This window comes from Panthera tigris, chromosome B3 (assembly GCF_018350195.1).
Source record: "Panthera tigris isolate Pti1 chromosome B3, P.tigris_Pti1_mat1.1, whole genome shotgun sequence".
NCBI classification, from domain to species: domain Eukaryota; kingdom Metazoa; phylum Chordata; class Mammalia; order Carnivora; family Felidae; genus Panthera; species Panthera tigris.
In genome coordinates, this window is record NC_056665.1 from 34,667,713 (window position 1) to 34,683,238 (window position 15,526).

The 15,526-nt window shown below is 38.3% G+C and overlaps 1 protein-coding gene across 3 annotated transcripts in view; it reads right to left on the reverse strand.

Annotated features, from left to right (window-relative positions):
* Window positions 1–1,598: 1,598 nt before the first annotated feature.
* LRRC49 (leucine rich repeat containing 49) overlaps window positions 1,599–15,526 on the reverse strand; it is a 149,080-nt gene continuing 135,152 nt past the window's right edge. For all 3 annotated transcript variants that reach the window (XM_007084559.3, XM_007084558.3, XM_042988486.1), the window contains 2 exons: window positions 10,434–10,587; window positions 1,599–2,276 (listed from right to left, as the gene is read on the reverse strand). In XM_007084559.3, the coding sequence (XP_007084621.2) occupies window positions 2,073–2,276; window positions 10,434–10,587 (358 nt within the window). In that variant the 3' untranslated portion in view covers window positions 1,599–2,072. The remainder of the gene's footprint in view (window positions 2,277–10,433; window positions 10,588–15,526) is intronic.

Consider the following 15,526-nt stretch of genomic DNA (forward strand, 5'->3'; position numbering starts at 1 on the left):
GCTCAGGTACAACGGGATGAGAGACCAAGCGACTAAAGCTGGGCCATGAAAAGATGTGGTTTCAGGAACAAGACAGAAAGCCTATGACTAGGCCTGAAGCAGAAGGTCTGGGTAGAGCCCCTGTGCCTGCAGGCTTGCTGCCAAGCCACTGAGTGCTGACCCAAGGTTCTTAAATTCCCAGAATAACCGGGGAGGGCCAAGAATGCATGTGAATATGAGGGTCAGATGCCTTTAGCATCAGGGATGGGAGGGCCAGGGGAGAAGAGGCAGCATTCAGGAAGCCAGACAGATGACTTATTAAACAGCCAGGCCATTCACCTGCAAAACCTCAAGTGAGCAAGCTCCCCACATGCCCAAGGTGTCACAAGCTCTGGCCTTCCCTACTTACTAAAAGCCCGTGAACAAGACATCTTTGTTTCTCTTCTCAACATCACCCGCTAGGTGGGATCTCATTTCCATATCAAACAAGATAGACCCCCCCCTCCCCCGAGAGAAATCACCCTTTACCAGCCAGATGAGAGATGGTTCAGATTTTAATTTTGAGAGACTGCAGGAGCATCAAGAAACCCTAATAGTTGTTCCCGTCCAGGAGCACCAATTCTGTGGTTCAGTCTGTTTCTAGAAGAATAGCTTCATTTACTGGTGTTCACTGTGTGCCAGGTATTATGATACATGCTTTGAATGCTTCATCTCATTTGTTCCTCACGACACTGTTATAAGCTGGGTAGTATTATGAGAAAGGCGTGGTTCAGATAGATCATAGGCATGGAAACTGGTAGCTTGAGCACCAAGATACAAACCCAGGACAGCATGACTCACAAGGTCACGTTCTGAAACGTTATGCTAACCATCTAACCTTGACCACTGCCTCTTGGGCGAGCTCTTAAGGAGGTGGGTGTTTCTCAGAACTGCACAAACAACTTACCTAGCTTCCTTCCAAGCATTTCTGTATGTACTCTGGAATACATCTGTATCTCTGTCATCCTGTAACTTCTGCTGTTTTCCCACATCCTGGTGGTCCTGCCAGGCAAAATCTGAGCAAACTGGAGAATTCCAATTTATTGACCTGTAAGGTTGTTTTGCTGAAGTTGTATGATCTCCAGCTATGGTAATGGGCTCACGACACCCTCCTCACCAGCACGAACTCGGGCAAACCCCTGCTTACGTCTTAGTTACCTGTTAGAACTTCAAATGGAATCAGAAAAATTAGAACCTTTCACCCATGAATTTCTAATACTTCTGAGGTACAGGTACACATGCCTACCAGAAAAAAAAGAGCCCCCAGAGTGGCTAGCAACAGAAAGAAACACCTTTCAGAGAAGCAGACTTACTGATTTGTCACTGCATTTTACATTGGCTTGGGATTCCTTCAGACAGAGCATTTTCTTCCTGCCCCCGTTGTACTCATTTTCATATTTTCTGTCCACAGTGAGCCCACGAGTCCCGGTGGTGCCCTGAGGACGCATCCCTGGAAGAATGGCGCCTCCTCCTACATAAGTGAAGAGAAGGGCTCCTACTCAGCTCAAAAGGAACATAAAATAAATATGACAATTCTGACTGGAGGAAGGACGCAAACAGACGATTTTTTTTTTTTACTAATTTATTAATAAGTTTATTCTCCGCTCATAAAAAAGAACATATTTTTGGCTTTGAAATCATGACATAAAATAAAAAGGCAAATAACTGGAAACTATCAGCTGCGGGTAGGTAGAAGCAACCGATGCCGAAGCAGGAGCGAGCACGCTGCGTGCCCTGGGCTAGAGCAGGGGCACCGGTGGAAGCAAAAACCGCAGACGCAGTGCCAACTCAAGGCCCAGCTATCTCTAGAGACTGCCTACTTCCCAAAGGTGGCTTTGTCAGCTTACACAGGAAGCTAATCCTCTTTCGCTCTCTCCCTCTCCTTCCTTCCTTCCTTCCTTCCTAACCTTTAGCTACGAGAACAGTAGGCAATAATGCTTTGATGCTAGTCTTTGTAGTTTGCGGGACAGTGTCGTTTTAACATGTTTAACCTACTTATTTTCAACCTTCAAAAACACAGAGCTGCTAAAATCAACTGGAACTACAAGCCATTTCTATTTTTGGTCAGTTATCTGCTGTAGGCAAAGCTTCATATAGGAGTTTTTATTGCGGATTTCTATGACTGCGTCCCTAACAAGCTCGATGAACATCTGCGGCCAGAGCTTCTGCAGAGCCTCGTTCTTCATGTTGATGTCCGTGGCTTCCTTCACAAGGTCCTCCATATACATCTTGCAGAATTTCTTTTTTTCCTTTATTTCCTGTTAAAAAAAAAAAATGGTGCATTGAGTCATAACCCAGGAGCCAAGGAACAAGGGGCTGAACCAGACTAACTTGAAATGATCTGTTCTGAGCCTCATCCTTCGGAGCAGGAGTGCTTTCCTAGACACTCTTGACACAAAGTCCTGCTTGAGAAAAGCCAGCAGTAGGGAGTTCTCTACTTCCCAGTCCACTCCTACCTCTGGTGGGCAGCTCTGTTGGAAGTGGGTTTTGATCGGAATCACTCAGATGGTAACAGCGATTACTCTGTTGGTAGACTTTCTCCTTTCTCAGTTAAGACAGGTTAGTTCACATAAGACAGATGAATATAGAGGTTCATGGCTTGTGGTGCTAAATGTATCATGGCACTGATACTGACAATCTTAATTGGTATGAGGTTAGTTAATATCCATATACATACTTGAAATACCCATATGCTGAATTTAGTCTGTATTTTAAGAAATTGTGTAGTGGTACTACACTGATTTATTAGCCTAGACCACTTGGACAAAGTTGGGAGAACGTGTACAAGCAGGAAGAGGAGATATATACAAGCCAGGGACCCAGAACTTGGCCTTGAGAGAAACAGTGCTCCCACTCAACTTCTGGGTCTGGAAGCCTGCAAATGAAAAACCTGGGTCCAAAACACTATAGAGAAGCTTTGGGCCCGAGGCTACTCAGGCACTGGGCCCCAATTTCACAACAGAGGCTGAAATAAACCCATTTTCTTCAATATAAGAATCAACATTTATTTTGGCTATTAATACTTGTGAGGAGTATCGAGGCATTATGATGGAAAGTGCCACAATACATATGGAAAAATTACTGGAACAGATCAGACAGTCAGAATTATAGGAAAGCAATTCACATCAGTGAAAGAGAAAAGAAATAATAAATGTCAACGAGACAATGGGCTTAGCTTCTTGGAAAAGAATCTACTCAAACCTCCAACTCATAAACATACCAAAATAATTTCAAGATGAATTAAAGAGTTAAATTTAAAGTATCAACAGGGGTGCCTGGGTAGCTCAGTCGGTTAAGCGTCTGTCTTCAGCTCAGGTCATGACTTCACAGTTTGTGAGTTCGAGCCCCCTGTCGGGCTCTATGCTGACAGCTCAGAGTCCGGAGCCTGCTTCCGATTCTGTGTCTCCCTCTCTTTCTCTCTCTGTCCCCTCCCCTGCTTGTTCTTTCCCTCTCTCTCAAAAATAAATAAACATTAAAAAATGTATATTAACAGATATTGTCATTAAAATTATACTTTTAAGGACTTGTAATAACAAGGAAAATACATTACAATGTTAAATGGAAAAAACAAAATTAAATTTTGAGGTTTGAAAGAGGTTGCATTATACATGTGTATGTATTTGTCAAAACTTAGCAAGCGTACATCTAAGGTTTGTGTATCTTCGTGTGTAAGTTTCACCTCAGAAGAAGAAACTATGTAAAATACTGAATTCTAAATGATATGTATGCTGAAATATTTAGGAAGAAGCATGCTAATGTCTGCACTTACTCTGAAATGAATGAAACACTATAAGGTGTATTGGTGGTAAAGAGAGGATGAGGAAATGTACAGGTGTGAGACAAGCACGTGCACTGTAGTACAATGTTAATGACAGAATCTAGGTTGGGGGTAGGGGTGTTTACTGTAAAATGCTTTCAACGTCGCTGTATGTTCGAAATTTTCAAGAAAACGTCAGAAAAAGTATACGGAAAATTTTTGGAAGAAAATATACTCCAGTATCATTAAGATTGCCTTTGGGTTGTGAGATGACAAGTGCTTTTTCCTCCCTTGTTCTATTTCTCTTCCTTTTCCAAATGTTTACAATTTTTAAAACAACCAAAGATGTTTTAGATTCTTGATTAATTCACATAAGTTAATGATGAATCACAATTGTCGCTAACTTTCCCTGACAAAGACATATTTTAGAAATTTTCTTATGACATGTAAGAGTTCTCTAAATAATCACTCACCATTCAGGGGTCAGCATACTGACCCGATTTAGTTCCTATGCTAAAAACAACCGGTCACGAGTTGACCTCTCGTAAAAATATGTACAGATTGTGATGGGCGATAAATAACACATGGTTCCAGCTGGCTACTTCTCCGAGGAACCTAACTTTCTCTAACTCTGAAATATGGTCTGGGACTCAGTCACCTGCACTAAGTTAGCTTGCTGATGAGAACAGCATTGAGCTGTTCCCTTTTAACACTCAGTAAATCTGGGCTACGTAGGGACTACCAAGGAGAAAGACAAGTGTGAATCGCTGGAGGTCGATCACCAGCCGAAACGAGCAATATTTTACAACGTGCAATACATTTACACGAGGAGAAGGCCCGCAGCGTATTTAGTGAATGCCTCTTTTACACGTTGCTAAGTTTCTTGAAACACAATTTTGAGTCTTTTAAGGAAGAAAAGTTCTAGCAGTAAGACTGGAAAGTTACCATGGTAATGTAGGGATAACAAAAATTTAAAGAATTTTTATATGACATACTTTGTTAAATAATTTATACAAAATACAAATTAAACTTTTCATAATTGGCATAGTGCAGTTTTTGGTTTTAAAATTTCTTGCTGTAGCTCCTTTCCATTACTTCTTTATAGACATGTTGCTACAGAATTGTCTCTGCCATAATAACCCTTAATTTAGTAACTGTTTGAAGGCAGTTTTACTTCATCATTTCTTCTCTGCTCCAAGCCAATTACTCGCATCTCCATGAAGTGTGCTCTATACTCATCAGGGGTCTGCCAGGGCGGCTCACTCTGCCTGTCCAGAATGATCCTGTTAAAAGCACATTAGAGATACCTCTCTTGCCCTGACCCGTCAAGGAGTTATTGCTCTTTGAATAATGCTTTTTCCATTCTCAAATGCTTTCATATACTTATTTTTTTCTTTCCCACAATATCCCTGTGGGCTTCATAAAGCAAGTATTATACAAGTTCAATCCTGATGAGATGAACCCTAAACAATGTTGTTTATTTCACTGGACTACGATTTTGTTGTCAGGAAGATGGTTGGGAAACAAAGTAGGTCAAAGAATGGGATTTGCTGTAGAGCCATTTTAGCTGTAACGGTACTTGTACTAGGATATAAGCTATATCTCCATTTCATAAATGGGAAACTGAGGTCAACAGAAGTTGAGGGGCTTGCTCAGGATTAGGTATCATCTACTAACACTTACTTAGAGAAAACTCTAATCTAGTCCTTGAAGGACCTGCAGGCTGGTTGGAGAGACGGGCCCACGATAGGAAAAGCTAACTGAGAAATAGTAAACCGTAAGTGAGTGCTGAAGGAGATTGTTTAGACAACAAATATAGTCGGTGTTCGGAGAAGAGAGAGCCCTTTACGCTGGGGTGGTCAGAAAGATTTCAGAAAGCAGCATGATTTACTGTGAAAGAGTCCAAGGTCAGTAATCAGGAGGTCTGAGTTCTAGAGGCAGCTCCGGCAGTAACTCACCGTGCAGTCCCGAGTAGTTCCTCTGAGTCTCCAGTTTTCCTCATCTGTCTAAGAACAGGACTGGAATCGTTCGTTCCTTTCAGCTGTCTGATTCTATGTTGGTCTTAAATCTTTCTTAGAACAAGTTAGGAGAAAGGATGGACAGCTACCAGGCAACAGAATTATACACGTCATCTGTATAATTATACATGTCATATGTATAATGGAAGGGTTTGCTTACCCTGACTTGTCAGGCACTCACTACAATTCATTCCCTCAACAACTCAGGACCCACGAAAGAGAGAGACTGAGAACTCTGTACTGCAGTGATTTAAATATTTTTCAAAAGGTAAGAAGGAGGGTATATAAGGTTTTATAAGTGAAAGCATGCTAGGTTGTGAGTCAAGAGAGTGATTAAGGGACTAGGGCAAGGTCTTTCAGGTAGTAAGTGGTAGAATCAGGGGCTCAAATCCAGGTCTCCAAGTGGCCAAGTGTTCTGTACAAAATATTATATGGCTTCAGATTTCTTCTCCCTTTGACATTTCTCAAAACAGGAGTCAACATTCCCTGTTTTTAACTCTTGGTTGTTTATTTACTCTTTAAACCACTTTGAGACTCTGATTCTATGACTCCACTGAAACCACTCCTGCTAGAAACCTACGACAATGACCTTGATTGCCAAGTTTATGACATTTTTTCTTGTTTGAGTCCTGCAGGTGTTAGAAAATCATAGCCCACCCGATCAAGGTCATAAAGATTTTCACCTATTTTTTCAATAATAACTCTAAAGTTTTGCTTTTCATACTTGGGTTTTTATTAGATCTAGAGTTAATTTTTGTTGCATGGTGTAAAGCAGGGATTCAATATGTAGTTCTGATTTGAGACTCAATTTCCTAACTAGCATTTATTAAACTGTCTGTAATAATCTATAATACTTCCTATCTATATCCCCATATACATAGGGTATATGTATTCCATATACATGGGATAGTTCTGGATCTCGATTGTATTCTCAGATCTATTTGTCTATTCTGACACTGCCATAATTACTACAGCTTTACAACAGTACTTGGTATCTGTTAAGGTAAGTTCTCCCCACTTTTACTCTTATATGTTTTAGGTTCTTCCTTCCTTTCAAGTCACCACTAATTTCTTTCTCTTGCCTCTTTGCATTGTCTGTACTGATAAATAATAATGGTGATATTGGCCATCCTTGTCTTGAAGCTGACTTCAATGGTACATTAGGGTTCTATTGCAAGTTACATCAAATTTGGTGGCTTAAAATAGCACATATCTATCATCTCACAGTTTCTGTGCACGAGGAATCCATGCACAGCTTAGCTGGGTGCTCTGCTCAGGACTTCACAAGGCTGTAGTCAAGCTGTTGGCCAGGCTGTGTTCCTTTCTAAAGCTTGGGTCCTCTTCTAAATCTTGGTGATTGTTGGCAGAATTCAGCGCCTTGCAGTTGTAGAACTGAAGCCCCACTTTCTTGCTGGCTGCCAGCAGGGGGCTGCTCTCAGCTCCTAGAAGCTTCTTGCAGTTTTTGGCCATGTTACCCTCTCGCATGGTGGCTTACTTCTTCAAGGCCAGCAGTAGAATCTCTTATGGAAAGACTGAATCCTCTTTTAAAGGACCTGCCTGATTAGGTCAGGCTTACCCAGGATAATCTCCCTTTCCAACTGATCAGAGACCTTAATTGTATCTGCAAAATCCCTTTACCCTTGCCACATTCCATTGGTTAGAAGCAAATCACATGTTTACCTGCACTAAAGAGAGGGGATGATATCAGAGTGTGGATACCAGGGGGATGGGAATCACGGAGACCATCTTACTCAGAATTTTGCCTGCCATTAATGCTAATGTTTCTAGAGTTTCCCCATCAAGCAGGATGTTTGCTATCCATTTCCATTTATCCTATTTGCTGATTAAAAAAATTAAGAATAGATGTTCAATTGTGTGAAATGCCTTTTTAATGTCTACAGAAGTAATCTTTTCACCTTAGATCTATCAATTTATTAATATTTAATCTTCCTTGCATTCCTAGAATAAACCACACTTGGCTGTATGTTCTGTTACTCATTTAATGTTCTGCTATAGTCCCCTTGATACTCCTCCTCTTTTTTTAAAAAAAATTTTTAATGTTTTTATTTATTTTTGAGAGAGAGAAAGAGACAGAGAGACAGAGAGAGAGCGCTAGCGGGGGAGGGGAAGAGAGAGAGGGAGACACAGATCCGAAGCAGGCTCCAGGCTCTGAGCTGTCAGCACAGAGCCAAATGAGGGGCTTGAATTCCCGAGCCATGAGATCATGACCTGAGCCAAAGTTGGATGCTTAACTGATTGAACCACCCAGGCACACACTCCCCTTCCTTTTTTAAAGGATTTTTGTATCATCAATGTTTTTAGATTTCTGGTATGGCTTTTCTTTTTCTGCGCAATCCTGGCAGGTTTTAGATGTAATGTTATGCTGTCTGCAGCATAAGTGTTCCTTCTTTTTCAATACTCTCGAACAATTTAAAAATCACTGGAATTGTCTATTCTTTATAGAGTCGGTTGATCTCTCTATGACATTGTTCTTGTTTTGCATGCAGCTCTTTAATATTTTTCTAAATGTCTTTTGTTGAAATTAGTGTTAATTTTTGACTCATAGAACCAAGTGCCTTCAAGAAAAGGACTCACAATCCTGCCAGTTTGGCTTTCATTCTCCTCTTTTGGCCACATCAGGAAGCCCCTTTTGTGCAAAGATTAAATTCAGTCCTTTCACATAGTCCTCTTACTACCCTTTGTAGTCTCTTCTTTTAACACCATCTACCTCAATCACTGTGCTTCTGAAGAGTGAACTGCTCGTAGCTCCTGGCTCTCTCCTTGTCTTTTTACACTTTTAATGCCTTTTATTCATAGTGTGCTATTTCTCAGAATTGCCCTTTTCCCTCTGCATATAGCTACATTTTATCATTTAAGACTGAGATCAGGAAGCTTCTTCTCTAGAAAGCCTCCCTTGACCTGGATAAGATAACCCTCCTCCATTCTCTTGATATACTGATTTATAATCATCCCTGTGGATGTCTATTTCTTCCATTAGAATGTGACATCCTGGGGCGCCTGGGTGGCTCAGTTGGTTGAGCGTCAGACTTTGGCTCAGGTCATGATCTCATGGTTTGTGAGTTTGAGCCCCGTGTCAGGCTCTGTGCTGACAGCTCAGAGCCTGGGGCCTGCTCAGATTCTGTGTCTCCCTCTGTCTGCCCCCCTCCCCCCCAACATACTCTGTCTCTCTTTCTCTCAAAAATAAATAAACATTAACAAATAAAAAAAAAAGAAAGAATGTGATATCCATGAGGATAAGGACAGTGACTTCTACAGCCCAAGTAGTGTGTGACATGATTTTTGGGTGAGTGAAAGCATGACTGTAGGGAGGGAGGACTTCAAGGTATTCAAGTATCTGAAGAGTTTTCATGAGAAAGAGACTCAATCTCTTTTCTACATAAGGCGGTACTAGGATCATGAAGTAAAAGTTATTAGGTGGCAGCTTTCAGCTTCACATGGGTAAGAATTTCTTTACCAATGGAGTTGCTCAGAGATAAAGAGCCACCTCATGAAGCAGTAATCTTTTTTGTGTCAGGAGAGTTTAAAGCAGAATCCGAACATCTTTTAGGATGCTATAAAAATATTGTTACATTGAGTTTTCAAGGTATTTTCAAGCTGTAACCCTTAGAGCCCTATGGGTTCCAAAGAGATGCTTCAGGATTGGGCATGAGGGGACTGAGATGAGGGGAAAGGAAAGGAAAGGAATAGAAGATCCAGTCAATTGAAGCTCTGAAGTGTCCTTTCCCTCGACAACAACAGCTGGTCTGCTGTTTCTGCTTTGTTTTGACATACTGGGTTTTCGGCTACAATATGGTTTGAATAAAAAGTCTCATAGCTCTTAACAAAACATCTGAAAACCACTTGCCAGGCCATTTCACTTCCATGTATATATAAAATGTATATATAAAATGTGCCTTGCACATAAAGATGCTCGATCAGTGCTTCCTGCTCTCTGTCTTGCTCTCGTGCCCTTTAGTCCCCTCAAAATCTCCTGCAGCATCTTAAAGGATTTGTTCCTTCAGCTTTCTTAGGAGTTCCATCAAGACAGGCACTGAATACTTGTCTTCTTTGTAGCTCCTGCAATACCCTGACATGGCATTCCTCCAATAAACCCCCGAACACAAAGAAGTAAAGAATTAGTTCCAGTTTTTCTGGCTAAGTAGCTACAGTGGAAACAAGATAGGTTAAAATTATATTACACGACTAAGGACACAGGAGTTAATGGTGCAGGAGAATGAAAGAAGAGAATTAACACACCAAGGACGCAAGCAAAGAGAACAGGAACGGAGGTTCTGCTGTGCCCTCTGCCAATCCGACACGGGCTAGTTAAGTACTCACAGGGAGCCTATCTATCCCTTCTCTTAATTCCGAGAGATCAGAACCTTTGGTCCACTTTGGTCTAGGTTTTTGATACAGATTCTTTTGAACATTTTTTTTCTGCTGAAATAAAGATACTGGAACTATGGGCTCTACTTCCTCCAAACACCTTGGTGCCTACTGTCTCCAGCTGTATATAGCTTTACAGAACAAACAAAAAACGTTATCTTAACTGATTAAAGGGAGAAACGTACAACTGCCAAGTCCCAAGCCATGTGGGACATATCCAGGCACCAGATTCCAAAGATTGACGGTAGTTTTACCTCTAGCCGTTCGTTATAAAACTCTCTTGTGGTATAATTTAGCGTAGCACGGTTTGTGTTTTCTCCTACAAGTCTTTTGCTATCGTTATTTTCTTCATTGACAAGACCTGGTTTTTTCCCTTTGGTTTCTAGCAGATACCGGAATTGCTTCTTTCTGTAGAAAGACAGTAAAGAGATTTAGTTACTGGTGAGATTTATTAAAATGTGTCTATTTTTGTTGACTTTAGAGGGAAGCATATGCTCTTAGGAATGTTCGTTTTATGAGTTTGAGTTATTTATTTGAACTTAGTTCACTACCCCAATCTTTCTACTTATTAAGCTACTCAACCCGAATTCTTTTGTTTCATAACTACCAATCAGCAACATAAACATGTCTCAACCATTTCTACCTTAAAGAAACTACCTTAAAGAAATCAGTACAAAATTTAAATAATTACAGAGTACAAAACAACGCAACTGAAGATGTAGTAGGCCAAAGTTTCTAAGTCGTTATCTTCCATAAAACATACAGTAATCTCTTACAAATGACACAAATAGTTCCTAATTCCATTATGCAGCTTGGTAGTATTACTCATAGCTAGAAAATGGCATGGGATATTGGTTTAAGTTTAGGCGAAACAAAATAAACAAAATCCCCAAACTTCCAACTGTTAGCATAGTGAAATATATGAAATAATGAACCTGGAAACTTCATTTGATTATGAAGAACATACACAGTGCTCATAGCATCACTGGTAGACCCATAAGCCTGGATAGAGAACAGCAACTCAGCTCTGGTGAAAGTCGATTTCTGGTTTCTGCCAGACTTAAGCTGTCTCTAAAGTGAAGTGATACATCTACTTTATTGCAAACTGAACTAAAAATTGGGAGGAGAAGAGGAATAGATCTTTTAAATTTTTTCTTCCTTTTTCCAATTTAAAAGTGTAAGACAGTTGGGGCGCCTGGGTGGTTCAGTCGGTTAAGTGTCCGACTTCGGCTCAGGTCATGATCTCGCAGCACTGTGGGTTTGAGCCCCGTGTCAGGCTCTGTGCTGACAGCTCAGAGCCTGGAGCCTGCTTCGGATTCTGCGTCTCTCTCTCTCTCTCTCTCCATTCCCCTGCTCACACTGTGTCTCTCTCAAAAATAAACATTAAAAAAAAAATTTTTAAGTGTAACACAGCAATTTTAGAAATTTTAAGGAGTACACATTTTGAAAAGTATAAAGAAATAGATAAAAATTACCCATAAATCTATAGCTCGTACATCTATATATAACACTGTTCACATTCAGTATATTTTTTTGCAGGCTTTTTCTATGAAATTTTATAAAAAGTTAAGATCCTATTAAACATCCAATTTTGTGTGCTTGTTTTCACTCAATGCTATATAATACACATTTTCTATTTAATGAATGAATAAAATTCAGTTGTGATGTTCATCAATTTACCTAATCGGGCCCTTTTTTTTTTTGATATTTGGGTAGTATAATATTCTCACTTTTATAAAGAAGAAAGTGAGTAACATGTATATCTTTACCTACATTTTATTTATTGACTTTTTAATTACAAAAGCAATGCAAATATATATTTTATATCACTTAGTCTTTTCAAATAATCAATTTTCCATTAATTCTGTTATTAATATCATTATTTCTTTTAACTTTTAGGATTATTTTACTGTTTTTATTCCCCTAACTTGTTTAGATAAATGTTTAGCTCATTCATTTTCAGCCTTTATTCTTTTCTTTCATAGCCATTTCAAAGGTTAAAATGTTCATTTAGCATCACTGTAACAATTCTACAAGTTTTGAAATGTGGTATTTTTGTTATATTTCAGTTCAAGGTAGTTTCCATTATAAAACTGTCTTTTACCTGTGGGTTATTTAGAAATGTGGGGTTTTTTTGTTTGTTTGTTTATTGATTTTTGAGAAAGAGAGTGAGTGGGGGAAGGGCAGAGAGAGGGAGACAGAGGATCTGAAGCAGGCTCTGCACTGACAGCAGAGAGCCCGACGCGGGGCTTGAACTCACGAACGGTGAGATCATGACCTGAGTCAAAGTCAGACGCCTAACTGACTGAGCCACCCAGACCCCTAGCAGTGGACTTCTTAATTTCCAGATATATGGGAATTTCCTGGTTAACACTGAGTAATTGAGTTAAAGCTTAATTGTATTGTGAACAGAACACATTGTCTACATAAATCCTTTGGAATCTGTTGATAATTTCCTTACGGATAGTATTTGGTAAATTTTACAAATATTCCACGTATACTTGAAAAGAACATGTGTTCTACAGTTGTTGGGGCAATGCTCTCTGAATGTCCATTAAGTCAAATTTGTTATTCATGGTGCTCAAGTATTTTATATCCTTTTAAAATTACTCAAAAGTATATTGAAACTTCCCCCTGTAATTGTGGAGCTGCAGTCGTGTCAATTTTTGGTTTGTATGTTTTTTAAGGCTATGCTAATAGGTGCATACAAATTAAATTAGTAAATTTACCTTAACATTTGCAACGAATTGAACTTATTATCATTTTGAAATGATTCTCTTTATTTTTAGTATTGCTTTTCACCTGAGTCAATTTAGTCCTCAATGGCTGTTCTGTTTTTATTTTGGTTACCATTGATTTTTTTTATCTTTTCTCTTTTTTTATTTTTTTAATGTTTACTTAATTAATTAATTTATTTTTAAGTTTATTTTATTTATTTTGAGACAGAGGGAGCACGCATGCACGCACATGCACCAGCAGGGCAGGGTCAGAGAGAGCGGGAAACAGAGAATCCCAAGCAGACTCCACACTGTCAGTGAAGAGTCTTATGTGGTGGGGCTCAAACTCACGAACTTTGAGATCATGACCTGAGCAGAAATCAAGAGCAGGATGCTTAGCCCACTGAGCTACGGAGGCACTCCTCACTTTTTTACTTTCAAACTTTATGTAACCTTATGTTTCAGATGTGTCTCTTGTTAACAACATATAACTGAGCTTCATTTTTTACTCAATCTGACAATCTTTGGCTTTTAACCAGAACAATTAGTACATTTGTGTTTTATCACTGAGGTCATGCATGATCTCATGGTTGGTGAGTTCAAGTCCCGTGTCGGGCTTGGCACTGACAGTGTGGAGCCTGCTTGGGATTCTCTCTCTCCCCCCCTCTCTCTCTCTCTCTCTCTGCTGCTCCCCTGCTTATGGGCTCTCTCTCTCTCTCTCTCAAAATAAATAAATAAACATTTAAAAAACAGATACAAAAATCACCTTGTTTACTGAGAAAATCACACTGGGATTGTTGATTGGAAAGTTAGTAACTATATGATTTAATTAAAATAAATTGACATCTTTATTAAGCCTCAGAATTCATTAACAATGTAAACCTCTCCATTTTTGAGATACTTTTTTTATTCCTAATTTCACTGTTTATTTCATAGTTATTTTGTGTCAGGTAGATTTCCTGATGTTTTATAGTTTTTATTGCCTCTATAAATGGGATACTTTTTCTAATACTATTTTCAATAATTTATTATTTTAATGAAAAAATACCAATTATTTTTGTATGTTGATACAGTATCTGGTTTCCTTAGTATATAATCTGATCAGTTGTAAAAAATTTAATGGTTGAGTTCTTGGATTTTCCTTAGAAAATGGTCTTTATAAAGAGTCAACTTTTGCTTTTACTAGTCAATTATTCTTTTTTCAATTTCTTATTTTTTTTTAAGTTGCTTTGTCTTTATTAATTTCTTGCCTCCATTTTTTTTTTTTTTTTTTTTACTTTGGTGTTTTTCTAGCTTTCTTGAGTTGAAAGCCTCATTCATTAATTTCTAATCTTTCTTGTTTCCTAACAAGTATATTAAAGATATATCATTTCCTCTCAGTACATTCTTAGCAACATCCCACAGGCTGTGACAGAGTTCTCTTGTTATCAAGTTCATTTATATGTAATTTATGACTTTGGTTTTAATTTATTCTTCTATCCCAAAGAAAGTACTTTTCAAAATTATTTTTTAAAGAAGGAATACAATAATAATAATAATAAAAAGAACAAAACCCAAAAAAGGTAATTCGAGCAGTATCTATAGACATACGGTGAAAAGTAAACTTCTACACCCTTTGGAACTCTTAGTGTCCTCAGTTCAACTCCCAGAGACAGTCATTTTTTAAAAAATCAAACATTTAAAAATAACATACGGATACCTTTGAAACATATGCCCCATTTCTCATAAATTGCAGTACACTATGTAAGTGTTCTATAACTTGCATTTTTATTTTCTGAGACATCTTACAGACTGTTTCATATCAGAACCTCTAATTATTTTTAGAGTTGCAAGTCATTAGTCCTTTATTAGTGGAAATTTAGCGAGTTTTCCTATTTTTGCTACACTGCAGTGAAAATCCTTACACATATATATTTGTGCTCATGTAAAAACCACCATCTGAAGAAGATTCCTTGAAGTGAAATTACTAAGTTACAGGGCATGTAAATTTAAAATTTGTTAGGTATTGTTAAATTTCTATGTAAAAGAGTTGCCTCAACTTATACCATGGACAGTGTATAAGAATTCTGTTTCAATATGCTGTATGTGATCAAACTTTTAGTCTTTCCCCACAAAGGTATCTCACTGTTTTAAAATGTTCATGTCTGTAACTTTGAGGTCAAACATCTTTTTTAAGTTTAAAGGAACTTGTATTTTGTTTTCTGGGTAACTGCTTTTCCTGTTTCTTTGTTTTTTTAATTTCATCTGAGTAAATTTTGGCACACCATTTTCTAATTTTATGCTGATTACAGAAAGTAATCTGTTTGAGTATGCTTTTTGGGAAACACGGAGATCTTCTTTGAGTTTAATATGTATCCAATTTTTGCAAACATTTCATAGGTGTTTGAATAAATTTTTTTTCAGAATTGGGAATAATATTCTGGGAATATAATTATAAATATATTTAGTTGACAAAGTGTATTAACTGTGTTATTCAAATCCCCCATATTCTTTTTTATTTTGGCTTATTTGTCTACTGATCAAATAGATTAATATCTATCACAATAACTGTGAATTTGTTAATGTATACTAGTATTTGTTGATATATTTAGGAGCTTAGTTACATCAAGCTTCATAATTATCATCTTTTT